The 21,303-nt window shown below is 52.4% G+C and overlaps 1 protein-coding gene across 1 annotated transcript; it reads right to left on the bottom strand.

Moving 5' to 3' along the window:
* Positions 1-168: 168 nt before the first annotated feature.
* Positions 169-20,944, bottom strand: ADORA2B (adenosine A2b receptor). The gene is made up of 2 exons (XM_072881843.1): positions 20,090-20,944; positions 169-4,034 (listed from the first exon to the last, which is right to left on the bottom strand). Exons 1-2 carry the CDS (start codon positions 20,452-20,454, stop codon positions 3,362-3,364), a joined length of 1,038 nt encoding a protein of 345 aa, XP_072737944.1. The 5' UTR covers positions 20,455-20,944; the 3' UTR covers positions 169-3,361.
* Between the last annotated feature and the right edge of the window lie 359 nt (positions 20,945-21,303).

Raw genomic sequence — 21,303 nt, 5'->3', positions numbered from 1 at the left:
GCTGCTCCCACGTTCACACACCAGCTGGCGAGCTGGGAACCAGCTCCTTCCAGCTTTGTGACTCCCTGCTCATGCCCTGAGATTGGGCTCGTCCTCGAGTACAGCGTGGCCTCATATGATACACCGTGTGAACACAAAACCGCAAGAAATAATGGGGCACAGGCTGAGCCAGGTTGTGTAGGTGGTAAATTAAGCATTCCATATGTAAATAACAGTTACTGCAAATACAAAATCTGAGCAACATGAGGAAAACACATCCATCCTATGTACATCAGAGAAGTAGTGAGTGATAGCTGAATAGCTACAGCTGCACTCACTACAGAAAGTTCCTCTGACATTTTCACTTCACATTTTTCTAGAAACCTTCAGAGATTTTTTTTGAGGGGGGTGAGAGAGATGTCCTATTTTTATTTTGCCTTGAAATGACTTTGGCTCAGATCCACGAAGGCACTTAATGTGCCTAAAGACCATAGTGACCCAGGCCATAGTTAATAATGGCTAACAACCTGATGGCACAGTCATACTAAGGAAACACCACATCTGTCAACAGGAATTCTGGCTCATAAGAGGCATATGAAAGGTAGCAGTAGTGGATGCCAAGCTGCAGTGCAAGCTGTCACATACAAGCAAGTGTTCTGGGACCATCTCTCTCTGTATTGCAGCACTGTGTGTTTCAGTCTGTTTGTGCTGTCCAGAGTTTGGTTCATTTTCAGCCAGCAGGAGAGGAGAGATTACATTCTTTGTTGTAAGGATAAATGTGGCTTGCAACCACTTCGCAACACTGCCAGACCTGCAGGTGAAACCCTGCTTGTTTCCAGCCATGATTAACAGAAGGACCGCAGCCAAAGATAATACAGAAGGGAAGGAATGAAAGGAGGAGAGAGTCAAACCCTGCCCAAATGGCAGGAGGTGGCTACATGTGTTAGCTGGACTATGACCAAGGCAGATGCAGCAAAGCTGAATGGGGCTGTTAAAGGAGAAACACGTCGGACAGTAACTTTTAACTATTCAGCTTCTTCTTGGAAATGCCAGTACCTGAGATACTGAGCTGTAGCTAAATTTGGACATTGCATAAACATGTACAAACCCATTCAGAGCTTACTGGTGATTCACCAAGGTTTGGGGCTGGCTCTCACGGCTGAGGTGCTACACACAGAGTAGCGAAATCCATCACTCCTAGTGAATGGTCCTCTGTCTGCAAGGTGGGCCCTAAGTCATACCTGCAGCTGCTGCCTGCAGGTCACGCCAGCTGGCACAGCAAATGCTGCAGGAACAGGATTTCTTCAGATCAGCTTTTCAGCTGATTTTACACTGTATTTGTCATTATATACGCCAGAGAAATGAAACTCTTGGGGTCTTATATTACCCCCCCTTTAGTGCAATGCAGTTAAAAAAAATAGAAAGCTGATTTCTATATGATTCAAGTACAATTTATCAGGGACAAACTGCTCCAGGCATCACAGTCTGTCCACTGGACCTGTTCCTCAGGAACTGGCTGTGTTTAAACTTCCTTCCCTGCCACCTGGCTCTAAAAGGCCTGCTCCCTATCTCTGCCTCCCTGCATGAGTTACCACTGAAAACCATATTCAATACACGTCCTCGCACTCCAGCTTCTCACCGGTCGCATGGTGATGCTGCTGGCATTGAGTGCTTCGGAGAGAGATGGTCCCACTTTACCACGCAGGGACCTTCAGGCAAGACTCCCGTTTGTAAGGGGGCCACAACATGACGGCAGGTCTGAGCTAGTCAAGAACAGCTGTGTCTCTGTGCCACAATTGGCTTTTGGGCATGAAGGAGGGAGTCTGTTTGGTGTTTTTCTGACTCCCCTCCCTGTTCCTCTCAGTTGTGGAATGAAACTGCCCTGCAAAATAAAAGATATGCCAGAAACACTGGTTCATTTACAGCAGTGCACGTGCCGTCATGCAGTCTGGAGAACTGGAGCTCATACTTCAGAAATTAATGCACTGTTCTTTCTACCTTTGTCTAGTTTTGCATGTCACAGTTACATATGAAATCAGGTGCAGTAATGACTGAGCTGTGGTTGCAGAGAATTATTAACTTGCAGTAGAAATTCAGACTGCTCCGCTGTTGAGTGGGCTTTGTCCTTACAAAGGGCCAGGACTCCACGGCTAACTGCAGAGGCCAGGCCAGGCAACCTGCGAGGTGAGCTTCTTCCCCAAAGAGCTTGGCCAAAATCAGGTCGCAAGTCAAGGCATTCTAGCTTCTCAAGCAAATTAGCTCCCTTCCAGTCTCTTTTGCTACTGATGCAGGTCAGGATTAAAAAAAAAATTAAAAAAATAAAAATCACTATTAGAAAAAAAAGCACTCACAGCTTCTGGGGGTTACTGGGCTATAGAGGAACCCCAGCAAGATTTTTAGGAATCAGGTGAGCTGCAGCATCCAGCTATCACAGCTAAAACCTGCACTTCTGGAAGCACTGCAAGGCTGTCAAGTTTTGCCTTGGGAGCAAAAAATCTAATTGTAGAGATCATGTCACCAAGGGAGTGTTTGCACTAACCTCAGTGAATGGATCAGACTAGCTAGGACTATTAGGGCACTTCTGCCTTTTGATAGCAGGAAACAGATTTGAAATCAAACCTGAAGCACTGGTCTGCACAATCCTGTAGACCAAAGTGATTTAAAGGCAATAAAACCGCTGTTGTAAAACTTGAGTCAACTCTTTTCTAGAATTTTTCTCTTTCAATAAGCAGGGCTTCCATACTGGGGCCAAAAATAGCTGGCCAGTTCTGATCTTGTTTTTCCATCAACATGGTCACGTCCCTCAGAGCCTGGAACGCAGATTCAGTTTCACACCAGCAACTGGGCTAAGTAAGACTTTTTCCCATCAGAGAATACTAGGTGCATCAAACAATTGATGGAATAATTAGGGTATTACCAAAGTGCTGTCAAGTATGGACTTAAAGAACAACCCAAAACCAGACACAAAATTATTACTCCTAAATGAATCAAAATATTAAAAAAAATAATAATAATTAAAACAAAGATCCTAGGACTTGACATGAGCAGCACAATTGGGGAAACACCCCCAGCAGGTGGGTCTTCCACAGTCAATGTCTGACCTGGAAAGGAAATACAATACGATCACCAGCACTCACGCAACCTGGGTTTACAGTCGAAGGTGAGCTGCGCTCAGTCTCCCCAGTCAGGTTATTCCTCTAGGAGGCACTATGTTAATTACAAAAATAAAAAAAATACATCTGCATAACTGTATAGTGGTCATCTCTGAGCACTCCTCTAGGAGTTAGCTGTAACTGTTCATATAGGCACAGGGAAGGGTAGTGTCAGGGACAGACTGCAAAATCCTAGGAGCAGGACATGCACAGTCACATGGTCACAGAGGCTACTGGAGAGTTAACGTTGGTGCCAGGTGCTGGTTGTTGTCCGTGGTGCACTTGGGGAAGTCATCCGTCTTACAGAGGATCTTGGAAATGATCTTGCGGAAAGTGTAGCGGAAGTCCCTGATCCTGTAGGCGTAGATGATAGGATTGATGACAGAGTTGGCATGGGAGAGGATGATGGCCATATACATCACCCACTCAGGCTTGGATTTGGAGAACTCCTCGTGGAAGTGAGTGATGCAGTTCAAGATATGCAGGGGCAGCCAACAGAAGGCAAAAAGTCCTACAATGATGGCCAGAGACTTGGCTGCGTGGACCTCCTTCTGCAGTGTGGTCCTGGAGTTGCCCATCAGTTCGATCTGATGCAACTGTTTGCAGGCGACCATGAATATCTTAATGTAGATTCCCAGCATGATAACGAGTGGAAGCAGCACGCAGCCGAAGAAGTTGAAATACACCATGTAGCTCATTGTTACCACGTTCTCAAAGAGGCATGAGATGAAGCAGCCATGGTGCTCTGTCCCAGTGTCAGCCCCTGTCTCGTTGGTGGCATTGGGACAACCGCTCATGGCTTTATTCCAGCCCATAAGCGGAGTCAGTCCAATTCCAAAGGACAGGAGCCACAGCACAGCGATGAGTCCTCTTGCCCGCTTGCCAGTCACCAGACTATTATACCTACAGCATCAAGAACAAAGCCAAGATAGAGCCATTAAATAAATGAGCGCTCCTGACTTCCCTGCAGTTAAAGTCATCAGCTTTTTGGCTAATGCCACAAAAGCCCCACCCACACCCGTGCAGGAACCTCACCTCTGGGATCACCGGAGGGGTAAAAAAAAATCTCACCTGTGCTCTATGCCTACACAAAGTGATTTGGGGAGGTGATTCACTTGCTATTCCTGAGAGGTGCCAAGCACCGCCCCTGCCCGCGAAGATCCTTCAATAGGAGGTAAGGACTTGGGAGTCTTAAAAAAGGCTTTATCATTGCATGAGCCTAAACCACCAACTACAAGGAGAGCAAGAACAGGAGGAAGGCTCACCCTGTAACCACCAACTTACTCTCTTGCTCTAAGCATCCATTATTGGGCACGCCAGGGCACGTTGCTGGGCTACAAGAACTTCTGGGCTGACTTATTACAGCTGAGACAATGCTGGCTCTCAGTTCTACACTGTAATGGTAGCTAAAGACTCAGCCAGCATCACCACACACTTACAGCCTTTATATCACAGCCAACTTGCTTCAACTTGGGCTGCTCTTAGGCCCGCAGCAATGCTGGCTTTCACTGAAGATTGCAGCAGTCCCGTAATGTGATGTCGCTTCCCACGCTACCTCATACACTAAGGGGGGAAGTACACGTGTGTGTGTGGAAATCAGGGATCCTACCAGTTTCCCAAACAGTGCAATTGCTGGTTTACACATGCCAGACTGCAGCCCACGCAAGCTTGTTGTGGCTGGATAACAAATATCCTGAAAGACTTTTCTGAGCCAGCATCTGAAAGCAACTGCTAATGATGGACTGCTTAGGAGGGTTACAAGTTAGCGTTTGTGTCTCCATTCAGAGTCTCGCATCCAGGCGTGGAGCTGGGAGCCAGGGACACTGGGCTCTTCTCTCCCCACTCAATGTCCCTGCTTTATGCATCTTCCATCAACAGTGCTGATGAGGGCACCTTTGCTTAGCTCCCAGGGCTGGTGTTGGCCTCCACTGCTCGTGTATGTGATGTGCCAATTCGTTAGGACACGCACCATCAAGATGTCCTGAAGCCACACACAGACTTGGGCCTGTAGCTGCTGAAGCCGTCAGTGGGTTTAAACCATACAGCCATGCGGAGCTGCTGCTGTCAAACGACGCTTGTGCTCTGCTGACCCACCATAACTGGTTGTAAAGATCCGGATTTTTAAGTAAATGCCTTCCTTGGGCACCTGCTGCTCTCACATGTGTTACAAAGAAGCTCCGCGGTGTCCCAGGGACAAGCTGATGCAGTGCTGAGGGGTGCAGAGCCGTGCACTGCTCCCCAGCTTTCCTAACCCCACAGACTGGGTGCCTTCATGGCCAAGAAAACAAAGGTTGTGGCTGATGCTCAGAGACACAAACGGGGCTGGAACCTAAAGCAGCAAAAGTCAAGCTGGTTTGGGTGCAACCAGAACAGATGCCAACATCAAAGCATCAGTCGGATTGCTTTTTGGAGATATGAAGAACCAGCAACTGCCAGAAAGACAACATGAGAAACCCATTACTGTCTTCTCCGCAGCCAGTTAGCATCTGCTGGCTGACACATGTCCCCTCCTTCCCACACCCTTCTCTCAGTGCTTGTTTACTCTGGCTTGGCTACCCTGCTCCTTCTTTCCTAAGAACTTTTGTTCTGATTTTCTTCCGGCCCGTGAAGCAAGGGAGGGCTTTATTCCCACAGAACCACAGCTGTGCCTGTGAATCACACTGCAGTCGCCTCCATGCGAGCTGTGTGTCCCGCTCCTCCTGCAAGCTACAAAGACAGGAGGGTAAGTGTGGGGTCTGCCAGCACAAACCGGGAGGCAAGGAGGGGCCGGGGGGATCCCTCAGCTCCTTCTGCGTGGTCGCTGCGAACGGGGCTCGCTTCAAGCATGGCCAGGGCTGGCTGAGCGGATGTGGGAGCAGCAGCCACATTTAGGTGATGCTGAACTGTGAACACACTCCACAGGGTAGATGGCTAAAGGGCAGGTCCAGCCACGGAGGGGTTTCTCCTGCACTTTTCTCTCATTATTATTAATTCTTGCTGCTTCAGAAGATGAGAATTTATCAGACAGGACATCACCGAGGCCAAGCCCATTGCTTTCAAAACCCTGTGCTAAGTGCCTGTTTTCAGCAGCCAGAGCTGGTCTGGGGTTGTGAAAACGTAAAGATTTGATTCAGAGCAAGTTCCCAGAAATCCGATCTCTTGGCAAAGTCTGAGTCTCGAGCTACGATGTTGGCCAAGCTTAGTCAGTGCTGCAGGAGCACCAAGAGCTGCTGCTGGCCTACAGCTCTGCACATGGGAAGAAAAAAACGTGGCTCCTTGGCTTGTGCTCTTCATGCTTACTTGATCACTTCAGTTGCTTCTCTGCTGCCTCAGTCATGTCACCTCCCAAAAACTATTGTAGTGAGACTGGAAAATGCAAAAGGGACCATTGTTCAGGCAGAGAAACTGAAGGAGTCAAGAGTTTTGTGTGTCTGAAGCAGGCTGTGCACGGGAACACAAGGAAAAGCCGCCGCGGCTCAGCGTGCCGTGCTCAGGCCATTCCCGGCTGGTGACATTCGGTGCTGCCTCTTGCTGAAAACATATGACCCCAAATACAGCTTCTTTAATCTGCTCTTCTCCTGAACTCTTCTGCAAAGATAAGGCACAGCTTGAAGGTTTACAAAATCAGTTAAGCAGTCACTTCATTTTCCAGTGGCTGTAATGGTGGCATGTTTATTTTAGTGTTGCTCTTCTCCAGCGCACACAGCAGAGCTGCAGCCAGGATCACGTTTAAGTGGGGGCCCCTTCTGCGAGAAGGAGGAGATGGCAAAACGTGCTGCGCTCCGGGTCTGCAAGAGCCAGAGCTGAGTAATGGAGAGGGCTGCAGGCCTGTCGGCGCAGGGAAGAGATGCTGCTCATTAGAGTGGAGATAGTTATTCACAGTGAACAACGCACTCCTTAGATTAGCTCTTTATTTTTGCAGGGATGCATTGCAAATTCCTCCCATTCAGTGGAACATCGATCCATTCAGTGGATTGATCCCAGGTAACGATGATGGTCGCTGCTGTGACTCCAGGAAGGGTCACAGCTGGTCGCTAAGCTACCAGCCAGAAGAGGCCAAGGTGAAATTGGGGATAGTTCAATGCTCTAAAATTGTTCACTAATTACCTTGTTATTGCCTTAATATACTTATTTGGTGGGACACCGCCTTAAGTTAATGGAAATTAAGCACATGCTTAAAATAAAGAAGTGCATGACTATTACAAGATCAAGGCACCAAGAGGCTCATTAGCGAGCTGCTGCACACAGCTGCAACCCCCACCATAAACCACCATCAAGAAAAGCAGGCATGGGCTGTGAGACAACTGAGACTCAATTTTTTTCTTAAGGTCTATAAAACATGATCAGACAGTGAGGAACCAACAGATTTTCACAGCTCTGAATGCTCCAGCAAACCCCTCCTTCATTCTTTTTTAGGCTTAATATTATTAGGCAAAAAACTATTAAAGTAAATTTACTCACCTAAGTCTGCTCAATTAATGTATAACAAATATTGAATCTCCTCTATGTTTCTGCCCAGAGGCATCAAATGTTGCTTTAATGTAAATAACAGCTGAATATTTTTAAATGATTTATTGAGATTAAATAACCTGGCAATGCATTAGTTCCTTTTCCACCGCCAGGCAAAGTCTCTTTACTGGCGTAACCGTCATCAAGCAGCTAATCATCTCAGCTCCCACCCAGTGCCCCCGCAGCGGACATGCTGCAGAAGCAGCATCCCCACTGTGCTGCCATCATTAAGCGATTCGGGTTTCTATTCTTCCGACATACATAACTATACGTTTGCCACCAGTGTCACAGTCACACAGCCCTGGTTGCGGTAGGTCAAATACTTTAAGGAAAGTTCAGCTGCTTTTACAACATGGCTCTGACCCACCGGTGTTATCGTATACAAGGGCCAGGCTGCTGGGTCTGTACCTGCCGTCACCAAAACGGGCCAGCGGCAGAGGCTTCAGCCAGGGCAGAACACAGCTCTGCCCAGCCCCTGTGCTGAGGCTGGAGGAGATGTTCCCTGGGCTGGCCCGTGGACTGGAGATGGTGTCTTCCACCCAGCACACATTGCTGTCGCCCCTCCGTTTCAGCGATGGCTCAGCAAGGTTCACAGCTTTTCTGGAAGAGCATCATGGCAACCACCAAAGTGACAAGAGTCATACATTAGCGCAGGGTGCTGGAAACCTCTGCATTCTCCAGGCACTGTGCCTTTGGTCGGTAGGATGGTCAGGGTGGGGTTTTTTTCCAACAGATCTCATTGCATTTCTACTGCTATTTACTAGAGCTGGATATCAGCCCAGACACCCAGGCAGGCATTGCTAAGCACAGCTGGAGCAGAGCAGGACGTGCTGCCAGCCTGCAGCCAGCCCAGCCTCTCCCGTGCAAGAGTTTGGCTCCCGACTGGCAGGAACTGAGTCATGTCCCGCACGTACCTGGCATCTCCCCACCAACCGCTGCAGTGACCCCCCGGAAATCACCCAAGCAGAGGCACCGCTGCCCCTGAGCTCCCATCTAACGAGGAGCACACAGCAGCAGCCAAGGCGTAATTCAGCATTTGGGGCGATCAGACTTGGGGCAGAAACCGGCAACAGCCTGGAGGAAACAGTCTGGAAGGCGACTATTATTCCCACATCATTCATCTCACAGAGCAGGAACGGGGGAGAATCCCCCGCCATCCCTGAGCAGCCCAGAAGGCTGAACAGGTCAAAACGTTGCGGTGCCACACGCCCACTCTCCTGGTGTTTGGTGGAGTCTGATGGTGGCCCTGACCGTGATGCTGGCCTGGGCCCTGGCTGACAAGTTCCTGAGTAAGTAAACCTGAGGTTAGCAAAGGGCAGAGCCAATAGCAAATAGTTTGTTTTACTGAACATCTAAAATGTGTTGCTGAAGAAAAGGGTGTTCTGCAAGCTGAGGAACTGTGTCAGCACTTGCCACCATGTCCTCATCAGCGCTGTGGTGCAGGGTCCACCGTGCTGGGCAGCTTTCGACCACGCAGCCCTTGCCCTGCCCTGGCAGGCAGGCGGGAGGTGACCCCTTTGACTGTCACCTGCAGAGTGGCACAACCCCCTTACATTTGTTCACCATGGCAGCCCTGTTCCCAAAGTCCTTCCCTGCCTCCCTGGTACCGGGCCACTGTTGGAGACACAAAAATGAGCTCCGTCATCTCTGCCATGGTCTGAAGACCTGCAGCTGGTATCTGGGAAATACGCTGTGGGTCCTGGCTCTTCAGCCGTCTGCAACAGGACGTCCACCTGCCCAGGCATCCGTGCTGTCCCCTGTCCTCGCTGGGTCCCTGAGTAAAATCCCTGAGGCTGGCTGAGATGCAGCTTCTAGCAACAAAAAGGTGTTAGGAGAAATCCACCCGCCTCGGTCAGGCTTCGTCTCGCCAGCAGCCCTCAAAAGGCTGCAGGGCTGCCAGGCTGTGCTTGTGAAAGCTGCACACAGGCACCAGGTGTTTAAATGCTTCTCTTGTGCACGTAACGCAATGCTGAAGTTGCAGCATTAACTTTTCCATCAGGAAGATTTTCTCTCATGACAGAGCCTCCCAGTCTTGCTCAGTCCAAGCGTTTGAAGAGGGACATCTCTGCCTTCTGCAACCTTAACTGAGAAGAGCCAGGAGGGTCCCAACCCTTGTCCTGGCCATCTTCGGAGTCTCTGGGATGGTGTAGGGGAGTGCTTTGAATCAGGCAAGGCGTAGCGCTGAACCTGCACACATTGTGGGGTCTACCTCACTCTACACCGACCCCGCACAGACGTGTGTCCACCAGCAGAGCTGCAGCTCAGCAGCAGCCACACCAGAGTCCCTGTGCCCCAGTCAGAGGGGAGATTGCTGTGCTGCTCTGCTCAAGGAGCTTGTGCCAGTTCTCCCACTGCCAAACCCCAGCGCAAGACCAGCCTTCGATGAGCAATTTCAGTGCTTAAACTCCAAACTCGCAGGTGTCTTGTGCTGAGGCCACACTCGATGGGATCAGTGGGGAGACACAGGCGTGATGGCTGTGCAAGGGATGCTGCAGCCGCCTTGGCTCCTCTCCGCACTCCTGGTGCCCGGAGCTGTGGAGGGAGCTCGGGGGGCTGGGGCTCTCCGCTGCCCTCCCCGCTTCCCTCCCCGTTCTGCCCTATGCCCAGGCTGCCGGACGCAGGGAGGTGAGCAGATGGAGAGTTTACAGAACTCAGACTACGCAGGTGCTCTGATACAAACAAGCAGTGATAATTTATATGTTTCTATTTTAAGTGGGAAGGGAAATACACAGACACCTCCATTCACAAGGGGAGAGAGCAATTTGGCTGCCAAGCATTGTATCCTTGTAATCTACTTGCAGCTGTACTTTGCATCTTGCTCTTTTTTTTTTTTTTTTGGAGCTGTTACAGCATGAAGTAAGCACCATTGCTGCTGTTCTGTTTGCTTCATGCACAGCCATGGAATGGAGATCACATACCAGCTGAAATATCCTGGCAGGACATTTTAAATGAATCATAAATTGCACCTTAGAGAGGGGGGAAAAAAGGGAAAAAAAGAAAAAACTGCGCTTTTTAACCAGGAAGGAGTTGGCGGTGAGAGTGAGAAATCTGATTAGCAGTTACGGTATCAGCTGAGGAAGCAGGACATCTGCGTCTGTCCATGTCCAGTTGCAGACAAATCACTTCCTCCCGCATCTGTCCCTATTGTGTGCAGGGGACCACAGCAGCGTCCCCCGCTCGCACTCCCGGCCTTCCGCTGGACGGGTTACTGCAAACACGCCAGCACCCACAGCTCAGGTAAGCACACCGGGGTTATTTGGAGGGGCAGGAGGCATCGCTCAGCACCATCCATTTCTGGCCGTCCGGAGCACCGCTCCCACTGCCTGGTGCTTCCATGTGAAACCTGAGCGCCTGCGGCAGCTCAGCCCCTGCGCGCCCACCCTCCAGGGGATGGAGACAGCCCTGAGCGTGCCGTAAGACGCTGGCTCACGGCCATCCTTAACCTGTGAGGAAAAGCTGAATGTGAGCGCTCCCAGGGCAACAGCCTCCCCAGCTCCCGGTGCCAAGAGCAGGCGCCCAACGGCAGCACCCCCCCGAGCACCCCCACCCACCGGGGAGCACCCCATGCCGCGCAGGTGGCCCTGCTGCGGTGCAAATCTGGGTAGCGACGTGTAAATGAGAACACCCAGCCCTCGCAACACACAGCCGGGCTGCAGGCTGCTGCTCAAGCCTCGTCTTCATAAAGGAGGCCGGTCTGTGGGTGCTGCTCTGAGCCTGGGTGCTCGGGGAACCCAGCTTTGCCTTGGCTCCCATCCTCACAGAGTGAGGAGGAACACCCAGCTGCTTGTCTCCCTGTGCTGTTATGTTTCTGTTCCTGCTTGAGGCAGCTAACCAGCAAGGTCAGAGGCTGCAGCACTTCTTTTTTACATTTGGAGGATCACTAAAAGGCATTTCAAGACTGGAAGGCTTTACCTTGCTCCAGGGCTTGCTTTGCTCATGTTCTATGGCATTTTCAGCCTTAGTCTGAAATAAAAGCTAGATGCTTTTGAACTACTAAGAGAAGAAGACAAGCCCAGTGTGCGATGGGAGGCTGTCAGGGGCGGTGGTGGCTCCAGACTGCCTGTTCGCTCGCTGGGAAGCAATTCCACCTGGGAGCAGAGTCACAGAGATGTGAGGCAGAGAAAGGCACAAAGAGCAGCACAGAGACCAGGATGAAGCAGTCCTGGCTGAAGATGAGCCCTCGGGTGGACGTTGGCCACCTTCTGCTCCCAGAGGAAGGGGGCGATGGGGGATGTCTGCCAGTCAGAAGCAAACCTGATTGCCGCACCAGGTTAACTCCTCCCCAGTTATGAAAACTCCAAATTACTCTTCCCAGGACAAAAATGGACAAAACCCACTTGTGCTTCACACGCGGCCATGGCGATGCCTCTTGGGATGAGCTGGGGGCATGGAGGGGAGTGTTCCCTACCCCTAGGTACCTGTTTGTGCCGGCGTAGCCCAGCCTACCCCATACAGCTACAACCACGCCAGGTCTTGCAGCCTGCAAGCTTGGACTATCGAGTGCCTACAGGTTTCAAACCCTCTCAGCAAGATATCCATACCCATGTGCTTATCCCTCCTGTGAACTCCTCCTTCCCCAGGGTGGAGGCAGAGCAGCGGGGAGAGCGAAGGCTGCCCTCCACAACCCCCAGCTCCCGCCTCACCCCGGTTTATCCCCGCACACCCCTCCGTGGGCTGGCACCTCAGCCCAGCCCCTGCCAGCTCAGGGCAGGGGAATGGCTGAAGGGCATCAGGTTTGCAGGACCAGGAATGTGGGAAGGCGAAATGCAGGAAAGCACAGTTTTGGCCCAAAGCACCCTGCTAACAGCATGCATTTGGGTAATCTGGAGGATTAAGAAGCGAGTAAGAAGGGAAACTGCAGCTCAGGCTGCTGTGGGGTGGGGAGCGGAGGGAGGGGGTCGCAGAGCTGCGCACTTGTGGAACACCGGCAGCAGCTGCGATGTGGATGTGTGAATATTTTTCTCACACACATGGTTTCACAGCAGCCCACAGCCAGGCAGGGATTTGCATTCGCTACCCTGGTTTCTGTCCGTGGAAGCTCTCAGCCCTGACGGGGTGAGAAAAGGTGACTGAAAACTGAACTAAGACACATGGTGTACGAGCGGGGCGCAGGGCAAGCTGTGGGCTCCCTGCCCACGCTGGGCAACCCCATGGTCCTGTGACCAGGCGTGATGCTGGGGGACTGCTAGAGGTGTGCAGAGGCCTCGGGGCACAGGAAGGAAACGAACTCAGTGCTCTGCACACCGGCTCTCACACTCCAACAACCGGCGACATCAAAACATAAGCAGCCGCCTCAAGACACCCGTGTGCAGGCAGGAGCGTGCGATACCTGCCCGCCCTTCGTGCTCCATAGGGTGTTTCGGAGTCCCGGGGCACAAAAACCCGGTTCTCCCGACTGGAGACCGCAGGGCAGCCCTCCGGAGCTCTTCCCCCGGCACCACCCTCCCTCCAGGGCTCTGAAGCCCCACGTTATCTGCCTGAGGGTGCCTGGGGCTGAGAATTTTTGTCATTCCAAACCTCCCAGAGCGGTCAGACCTCAGATGTGCAGCACCGGGGCAGCTGAGTTAAAGGCTGCTGGTAGAGGTGAGATAGGAACTATGATTCACAGCAGGCTGTGCGGGTGCGATCCGGTATGTAGAGCAGTGGTGTGACCACTACCCCTCCCACACCCGGTGCCCTGCTCACTCAGATAACAGATAAGGGTGGTGAGATGGCAGATCTCTGCCAGATCACTCTTTCTGTAATGAAAAGGGTGCTAAAGCCCTTCCCAAAGGCCCCAAGCTGCTGGCCTCTCTGTCCGCCAGCCCCAGCAAGTTGCTGCTCATCTGCCTTTCCTGCAGAGCCCTGATCGACCTTCCCAAGCGCTGCCGGATCTCGCGCGGGCAGCACCGAGCCCAGCACCACTCACCCACATGCACCCCGTCCCAGCGTGCTCCGGCAGCTCGAGGAGCCCATCCTGTCCTCGCCTCCCTGCCCAGGCGCAGCCGGGTTCGAACCGGCTGGCGATCAGCATCCAGCCCCCGCGTGCCAGCTACGCCATTGCAGCACGACGGGCAAATCTCATGGAGGAGACTGACGGGTCTGAGCACGGGGGAGGGAGGACATGGCCAACAGCCGTCCCCGCAGCACCGCGCTCCCAGGGAGCCTGGTACTGGGGTTTGGGAGGGAGCGAGGAGGTGAGTGCCAGGGTGCGGGGTGATGGGTGCTGATGCAGAGTGCATCACGAAGGGGGTACAGGCAGAGGCCCAGCCACGGTGGCACTCGTCCGCCTGCACAGCCGCCCCTGTAGGGACTGTGCTCTGTCCCTCGTCCCCGGTGGGTCCAGCAGCTCTGGTCACGGTGCTCAGCGACCACCCGCTTTCCCAGCACCACGCTGGTGCCCTGAAGGATGACTGGCAGGGCACGGACACACACCCACTGATGTACTCGCTGGTTATTTGTGGCTCATGCCCAGGCCTGATGTCACCCATCGGATTAGGAGATAATCTGCTCTTTGGCACACACAAATTCCCTCAGCAAAGCCGTCGGACTTTGCAAAGCCACGAGAGCCAGTGGGGAGGGGAGAGGACTGACACATCTGTAGGCACAGCTGGTGTCACCGATTCCTGGCATCCTGCGGACCAAAGCTGTCTGTAACACAGCAATAGGAGCCCCGACACCCCCAGCAGTGACTGCCCCGCGCAGCCAAGGGCCAGGGCAGAACATTCCTAAAAGACGCAGTTTTGTGGTCTGTGCTCATTGCTACGACAAACAGCAAATTCTTAAAAACCCCCAAGAACAAGCCTGTTAATTAACAAAGCAAAAACTTTTAACTGCAAAATAAAACAGGTTGCTGTCAAAACATTTTGGTTTAATATATTTTTTGCAGAGAGGTCAAAAGGTCTGGTGGAGGAAAATTCTGCCAGATTTCAAAAGCTGCTTTTTTTCATCTAAAAGTTGACCTGTATTTTTTATAGATTGAGCTGGCCAAAACTCAAAAAAGCTCCTAAACCCAAAGCTCTGGGTTCTGGCTCAGCCCAGAGATCGGTGCCCTCAGCCAACAGCCTGGAAATGAGGCTTCCAGTTCCCGCTCCCCAACATCCCCGCTGCCCCCCAGCTTCTGCAGGAGCTGCATCGGGGCAGGGGTCTCAAAGACAATTCATTCCCTTCCTGTCAGGATTTTTTCTTTTTGGGAGGGAAGTGACCCCCAAGGTGCAAGAAAAATATAAAAATTTGGGACATGCTTTTTAAGGAAACCATGCTGCTCACAACTAAAAATAGCTGCAATTTCCCCTCTCTGGTTTATGGCCATGAGGGCACATGTGATTATTCCTGATTTTTTTACCGTGCTTCTATCTCTGGAATCGGCTGCATCCGAAGCCTGGAGCGAGCGGCAGCCCTGGGAGACCCCGGGCCAGGTGAGTGCGCGCTGCCGGCCCCCGGCTGCAGCACCAAACCCCCGCGTTCTGCCCGAGTCGAGCTCAGCTGACACGAACTTCATTAAAGACGTGACAGCTCCGTTACTCAAGCAAACACGCCAGCCCTCCTGCCCACAGCACTCAGGCATGTTTGCCAGGTTTGTTGCACATTAAGTTTATCAGTTGACGATAACCTCGGCCAGGCACGGCCATCTGATGGACAGGGGAGGCAGAGCATCCACAGCTCTGGAAAAATTATGCCTCCCGTGCTGCTCGGGTCTCAGGATCGGGCACCGTGCGTGTGAGCCACACATGAACAGCAGAACACGCCTGGGAGTTCAGATGAAGGGCAGTGCAAGGATTTCCCTTCAGAAAGGAAGTGAGGCAAGGGCAGAAGAAGGAAGAGCGGCTGCAATTCTGTGTCGTTGATGGCACACAGAAAGCGGCAGGTGAAGACCGAGGCTCTGAAGAGGATTTTCTCCCCTCCCCAGTGGCTCCAGCCCTCCCACCTGCCATAAATACCCACCAGTTTGCTTTGCTGACAAACAAGGTGGGAGTCGAGAGGAATCCAGGAACAATGCTTTGCTGGAGAACACAGAGGGAACCCCCTCCTCGGCAGCAGCAGGGCACAGCGAGGGCAGGCAGCCATAAAGCATCAGCCAACCCACCTCATGAAAGGACACTGCATGGCTAAAAGGATCAGATAAGAGCAACAACAATCCAACCGGAATTTGTCCCCATGAGGAGAGCAGAAGCGAGCCGGACTGTCGTGGGAGACTGGCAGCACCAGAAGCAGAGCAGAGCAACACCATTAACAGACCCTGACCCAAGCGTGGATGCTGCAGGGGGGCAGTGAGGGCTCAGCACGGTGCAGAAAGGGAGAGGGCATGGTCATGGATATCCTGTTCCAGTTCACGGCAAAGCTGCCCGGCAACTTCAGTCCTGCATTTCTGCTAGGGATAAAATTGAAGACAGGAGAGAACTAAATCCAGGGAGGAAGAACAAGCACCAGATCAGCTCAAATCACAGGGAGCTGGGGCTAATTTTCCCTCTGCAGGTTTCGGCTGGGGTGTTTGCCGGGTTAGGCAGCAGCAGTACACAACGTTCACCATCCTGCAGGAGATTACCAGCCACACAAGGGCACACGCAGCATGATCCTGTACAGCATTTCATTCTCCTTTTGCTCTCTAAATACAAATACTCTTCTCCCTCCCTAATTCCTGACACATTTGTTCCAGGCATCTATTCGTACCTACAATTAGTAGCCACGCCAAAGGATTTTGGTTAATGCAAATAAAAGGGAAAGATTTTATTCCACCTACAAATCTTTGGCTCGCAGCTATGGGACTGTGGGGTGAAATCCAGCCCTGGAGAAAGCCAGAGAGCGAAAGCCTAGCACTGCTCTTGTGCCAAACACTCTAGAGGATGGATTTACTGCTGCTGAAAGATGCTCAGTTGCCTGGCTTTGATATTCTGCTTGGAGGAAGCGCGGTGGGGGAGCGAGCTTTTGGGAGCTCTCAGCTTGGCAGACGAGAGCAGGGACAGTGCCGCGTACGTGGGGCGGCACAGGGACGGGCACACAGGCAGCAGCGCTGCCTGGTTGGAAGCACTGGGGTGCAGGAGGGGTGCGGGATGCAAGGCAGGGTTAGAGCGTGGCTGAAGACAAGAAGCCGTGTCCTGGTGCGCCGGCCAGGGGAGAAGGGACCCGGGAAAGGGCTCAGAGCTGCAGCTGCAAGAAGTGGGCAGCGCGGGTGGGGGCTCCTCCACAAACAGTAAATTTGTCAAAAACAAACAAACAAAATAAGAGTTTCAAGGGACAGAAAGAATTCATGGCTTCAGGTCAAATTCAGCAAATATTTTTAGCCAGAAGAGGGAGGACTCTAAAACAGCATTTTTAAATGTTGGGAGATTTTTGTTCTGCAGTTGTCTAGATGAGAATTTGTTAGTTCCTTTCCAGCGAGGATGCCTCCATTTCACAAAGCAGCACAGCAACACCGGAAGGGTTAAGCAACTCAAACAAAAATCTGCCAGGTTGGTCAGGATCACTTAGTTTCACTGAAACCTCCAAACATTGCTGTTTTAGTTTGACTGAAACAATTTTCCTCTTCCCCATGGGATTTTTTGGTTCAGCCACAGAACTGAAAAATCCATTATTAGCCTGGCTGTAATGCAAACTTCTCCTGCGCACCCCCAGCCTGCAGGCCTGCCCAGCCTCTCAGTGTGCTTAAACAGCCCTGAAATAGTATTAAATAATATGGCACACTCAGTTCTCAGTGTCCCTGCAGAAGTTTCCACAGGGAGCTGGTGGATGCGACAGGGACGCTTGTCTGCTCTGCAACAACTGCGTCATTTATTGTAATTGCTAGGCAGGGCTGGGTACAAATAATTTTCTTAAACTTTTAATACTTCACGGGCTGTTATCAGCCTCTGTACTGGTCTCCAGAATGAGTGTTTTAGTGAGAAACAAACTTTTCCTAAGGTCACCATTCCTACAAATTAATGACCAGCTTTCCCCTTCCTCAGCACAAACCTCCTTCCAGAAACGGTGCATGCATCCCCCTAGAGTGGGTGGCTGGACAAGTGCCTCGCCCCTCGCCGCTGGCAGCACGGTGGAGCATCTCGGGAATAACGATGCTGACGAGGCAGCTCTAACTAAGCCTTGGTTGGAAAACCCTAGTGCAGTAGAGAATTGTTTTGCCAGCATAGTTTTATAACCTCCTCTATCCTCTTTTGATGTTGGCTCTACAAATAAAAACAGCCTTTCAGTACCAGTCCCTAAATCTCCCGTTGCCGAAGCAATGACCTGTCCGTTGCCCTGCACTCCTCGCAGCAAGAAACCCCCGTTCTTTTAAAGGGGTTTTACTCCCTAGTCACCTCTAAGAGCAATGAAATGGGCCTCAATGCCAAGACCAAGTTTAATCCAAACTTCACTCTTCAGACCAGCCTAGGATGGGACTCCTTGACCTCCGTTTGCAGCTGAAGGGGCTGTAAGTGTCCAGCTAGGAAGCGCGCATAGCAATAAAGATGTTTGTGCAAATGGAATAAAAGATTTGGCCTAAGATGGGGTGAAAAAGCAACATTGGGAAAGGATCCCAAAGCAAGGCAAAACTGCCCTGGGATTTCATCCCACCCAGGTGTATAGACTGACCTAATGGAGAGTTGAGCAAACCTGCTAGAGACCAGGATTGTGAAAAAAAGAGTGAAAGAAATACTTGCTATTTTGTCAGTTGGCAAAACCACTTCCCTTCTGCAAACATTGAAACGATCCCCTCAGAGCACTTCTGATCTGCTACTCTCATCTCGGATTCCAGCGCAGCAGAAACCGATCTCACAAGATTCAGCTTCCTCAGCCAAGCACTGCAAAAAGCGCTTGTGTTACAAAGGCAAAGAGTTATAATTAACAGCCACGCTTGAACAGCTTGCTTGCGGTGGGTGGTGCGATTAAACTGAAACTTAACAAATCCGACCTGCTTCCATAGCCGCTGCTGTGCCACTAGCCCCCATCCCAAGAAAGCCCCAAACGAACGAATGGAAAAGGCACCAAATCATTATCCGGAGCCACACGCTCCGGGTGGCTGGGAAGGTAAGCAGCCAGTGTCAGAGATGCTGGCAGCAACCCGAACTGCTCTGCCCCTGCTCCCTCCTGTACAGACTAGGGCTGCAGCTCGGCTCTCGCTTATTCTACATCCCATGGAATTTCCATGCTCTGCGTTCCGATGACACATGCAGCCACTCAGCATACATGCATTTCCACTACTACATTTTGTCATCTGCCTGATGACTAATTAATATTTGCCCAATGTATAGAAGTTCTCCGATGCAAGGTGACAGAACAGGGTGAAGGGGGGTTTTTTTAAGTAATTTTAGGGTGAATTCATCATTTGTGCAAGGGAGATACCAGAGACAAGGAGAATCTAGGAAAGCTGCAGCTTACACAGTTCAGCTGAGGTCCCTACACCAAATCCGCCCTGCTTCCCCACAGCCTCCACTTCTGACCAGTCCTGCGCTCCCCAGTGGGGCTCCATCGATGTCTTATTCTCAGGGAGGGACAACAGAGACATGAAGAAGACTGAGACTAAGAGACTCGGGTCATTTGCGATGCAAAGACGGGGGTTTGGTGCACTTAAGCTTAAGGAAGCTGCTGCACCAACTCGCTGGTGAAGTGCCTCTGAAATATATTTGATGATACATTTTTCCCCAGTATTTTGCAATATCCCATGAATTAGAAGGAAACCAATTTATGTCTTTGATACTGCCCTTGGATGAAAGTTTAAACTGTAAAATTCTGAAAACTGAGGAACGAATCCTTTCTCCTTCCCTCTTCTCCTTTCACAGTGTATGCCCAGAGCTGACACCTTCTGACATTTGCTGATCTACACACTCGCTCATGGTAAGCACTCAGAAGGAACAGGTACGTACACAAGCACAGACATACGGTTTCAGTGTTTGCAGCTGCAAGAAATTGTGCTTTCAGTCCATTCCTTATATCCCTCTAAAAACTGGAAGACAGCCTAGTTAGACTCTAGTCCTAGCTGAAAATGTGAAGTATGTACAAAGTCATATTAAGATCCATTTAAGACGACTCTCAGCCTTTCTGTGTGTCCTGAGCTCAGGAAGAGACAAGAGCTCTTACAGAACAGCCTGCAAAACTACTTCTCTCATAGGCTGGGAAGTAGAAGAAAGAGAGGTTGCTCCTATATTTAATTACCTGGGAGATGCCCTGACACCACAGTAACAGGGACTGTATAAATGCCTACATAGATTAGCTACAACTATCCCAAGCACACTCCTACATCACTGCATAGCCCCCCAAGAAGCCACTGATCCTCCCAAGACAAACATCCTCAAGAAGCCGAGCTCCAAGGTATATTTCGAAGTCAGAGGCAGGATACTGAAAACCTGATCCCAGTCCTGCAGCAAGTGCAAATTCTCTGTTACTTTCATCCTCACCTGTGAGCAGCAAACCTCTTACAGCAACACTAGAGACTGGAAGTTCCTGCACACTAAGACAAGGAAGGTCATAGCCTGGGCCGTCAGGGAACGTGGCTACCTGCGTCCACGCCGGTCTCTTACCTCAGTGGGATCTTAATAGCCAGGTACCTGTCGATGGCCACCGCCAGCAAGCTGAAAATGGAGCTTTGGGTCAGCACCAGCACGAAGCAGGCGAAGAAGAGGCAGCTGTGAAAATCCACCTGGAATCCGATGCTGATGGTGATGGCGAAAGGGATGGCTAACAAACCCACGGCAATATCGGCCACTGCCAGGGACACCAGGAAATAGTTGGTCGCGTTCTTCAAGGTACTGTTGATGGCCACGGCCCAGCAGACCAGGACGTTGCCAGCGATGGACAGCACAGAGATGATCAGTTCCAGCACGATGTAGGTGGTTTTCATAGTGTCCATGGCGAGCGCCCAGGGCGAGGAGCTAGAACTGTTCATGAGGAAAAGGTACTTTCCACCGGGCGCCCGTCCGCAGGTACCAACAGGCCACGGGGCAGCGCTTCCCAGAGAGAAACACCCATGTCCGGGCTCACCGCCGCCTCCCGCCCGGCCGCCGGGGCGTGGGGGGCCGGAGGGGCGCGGCGAGCCCCGGGCCGCGGCCCCCCGCTGCCCGCACCGCCCGGCCCCCGGGGGGCATCCGCGGCTGCGCTCCCGCGGGGCTCCGCTCACCGCCCGCCCGCCGCCGCCGCCGGGCCCGGCCGCTGCGCCCGCCGCGGGGCCATCGGCCGGCACCTCGGGGCGGCCGCCGGACGGGACGGGACGGGACGGGACGGGCCGGGCCCGCCGCCGCTCCGCCCGGGGATGCTCCGCCGCTCGCCCGCTCGCCCGCCCGCTCGCCCCGCTCCCCGCGGAAACCCGCTGCCGGCCGCGGCGGGGCTATTTCTGCACGTGGGGCGAGCGGGGCGGGGAGTGCGCGGCGCCGAGCCGATTGGCCGGGAACCGGCGGGCCCCGGGACGGCACCTCCGCGCCGCCCGGCCCCGGCCCCGGCCCCCGCCCGGCCCCCGCCGCCGCCCCCGGGCGCGGGCGCCGAGCCGGCGGGCTGGTGGTCGCCACGGGTGTTTCCGGGGCGATGGGCTGCAGCCCGCCCGGGCAGCTTTGCCAAAGGACGAGTGAAAAGTTTCCCCCGCAGGATTGGGCCCCCGCTCCCCCAGCTGTTGCTGCAGCGCGTTGGGACACCGGCGGTATTGCCACAGGGAGAAAAATCCCCACGAGCAGCGCGCTGACCGAAAGGCAAAGATTTCACAAAAATCATGACAGCACTCAGTCTGTGGACGGTTATCATGCAA

The sequence above is a fragment of the Ciconia boyciana genome, chromosome 17, assembly GCF_034638445.1.
Source record: "Ciconia boyciana chromosome 17, ASM3463844v1, whole genome shotgun sequence".
NCBI classification, from domain to species: Eukaryota; Metazoa; Chordata; class Aves; order Ciconiiformes; family Ciconiidae; genus Ciconia; species Ciconia boyciana.
The sequence above is the reverse complement of the archived record's forward strand: the minus strand, read 5'-3'. Positions and strand labels throughout refer to the sequence as shown.

What these genes read in the sequence shown, in the direction of transcription:
- ADORA2B (XM_072881843.1), bottom strand. Translation starts at nt 20,454, where the DNA reads ATGAACAGTTCTAGCTCCTCGCCCTGGGCGCTCGCCATGGACACTATG. An exon ending in GCTATTAAGATCCCACTGAG is followed by an intron (nt 4,035 to 20,089) that starts GTAAGAGACCGG and finishes TTGATGCTGTAG; the next exon opens with GTATAATAGTCTGGTGACTG.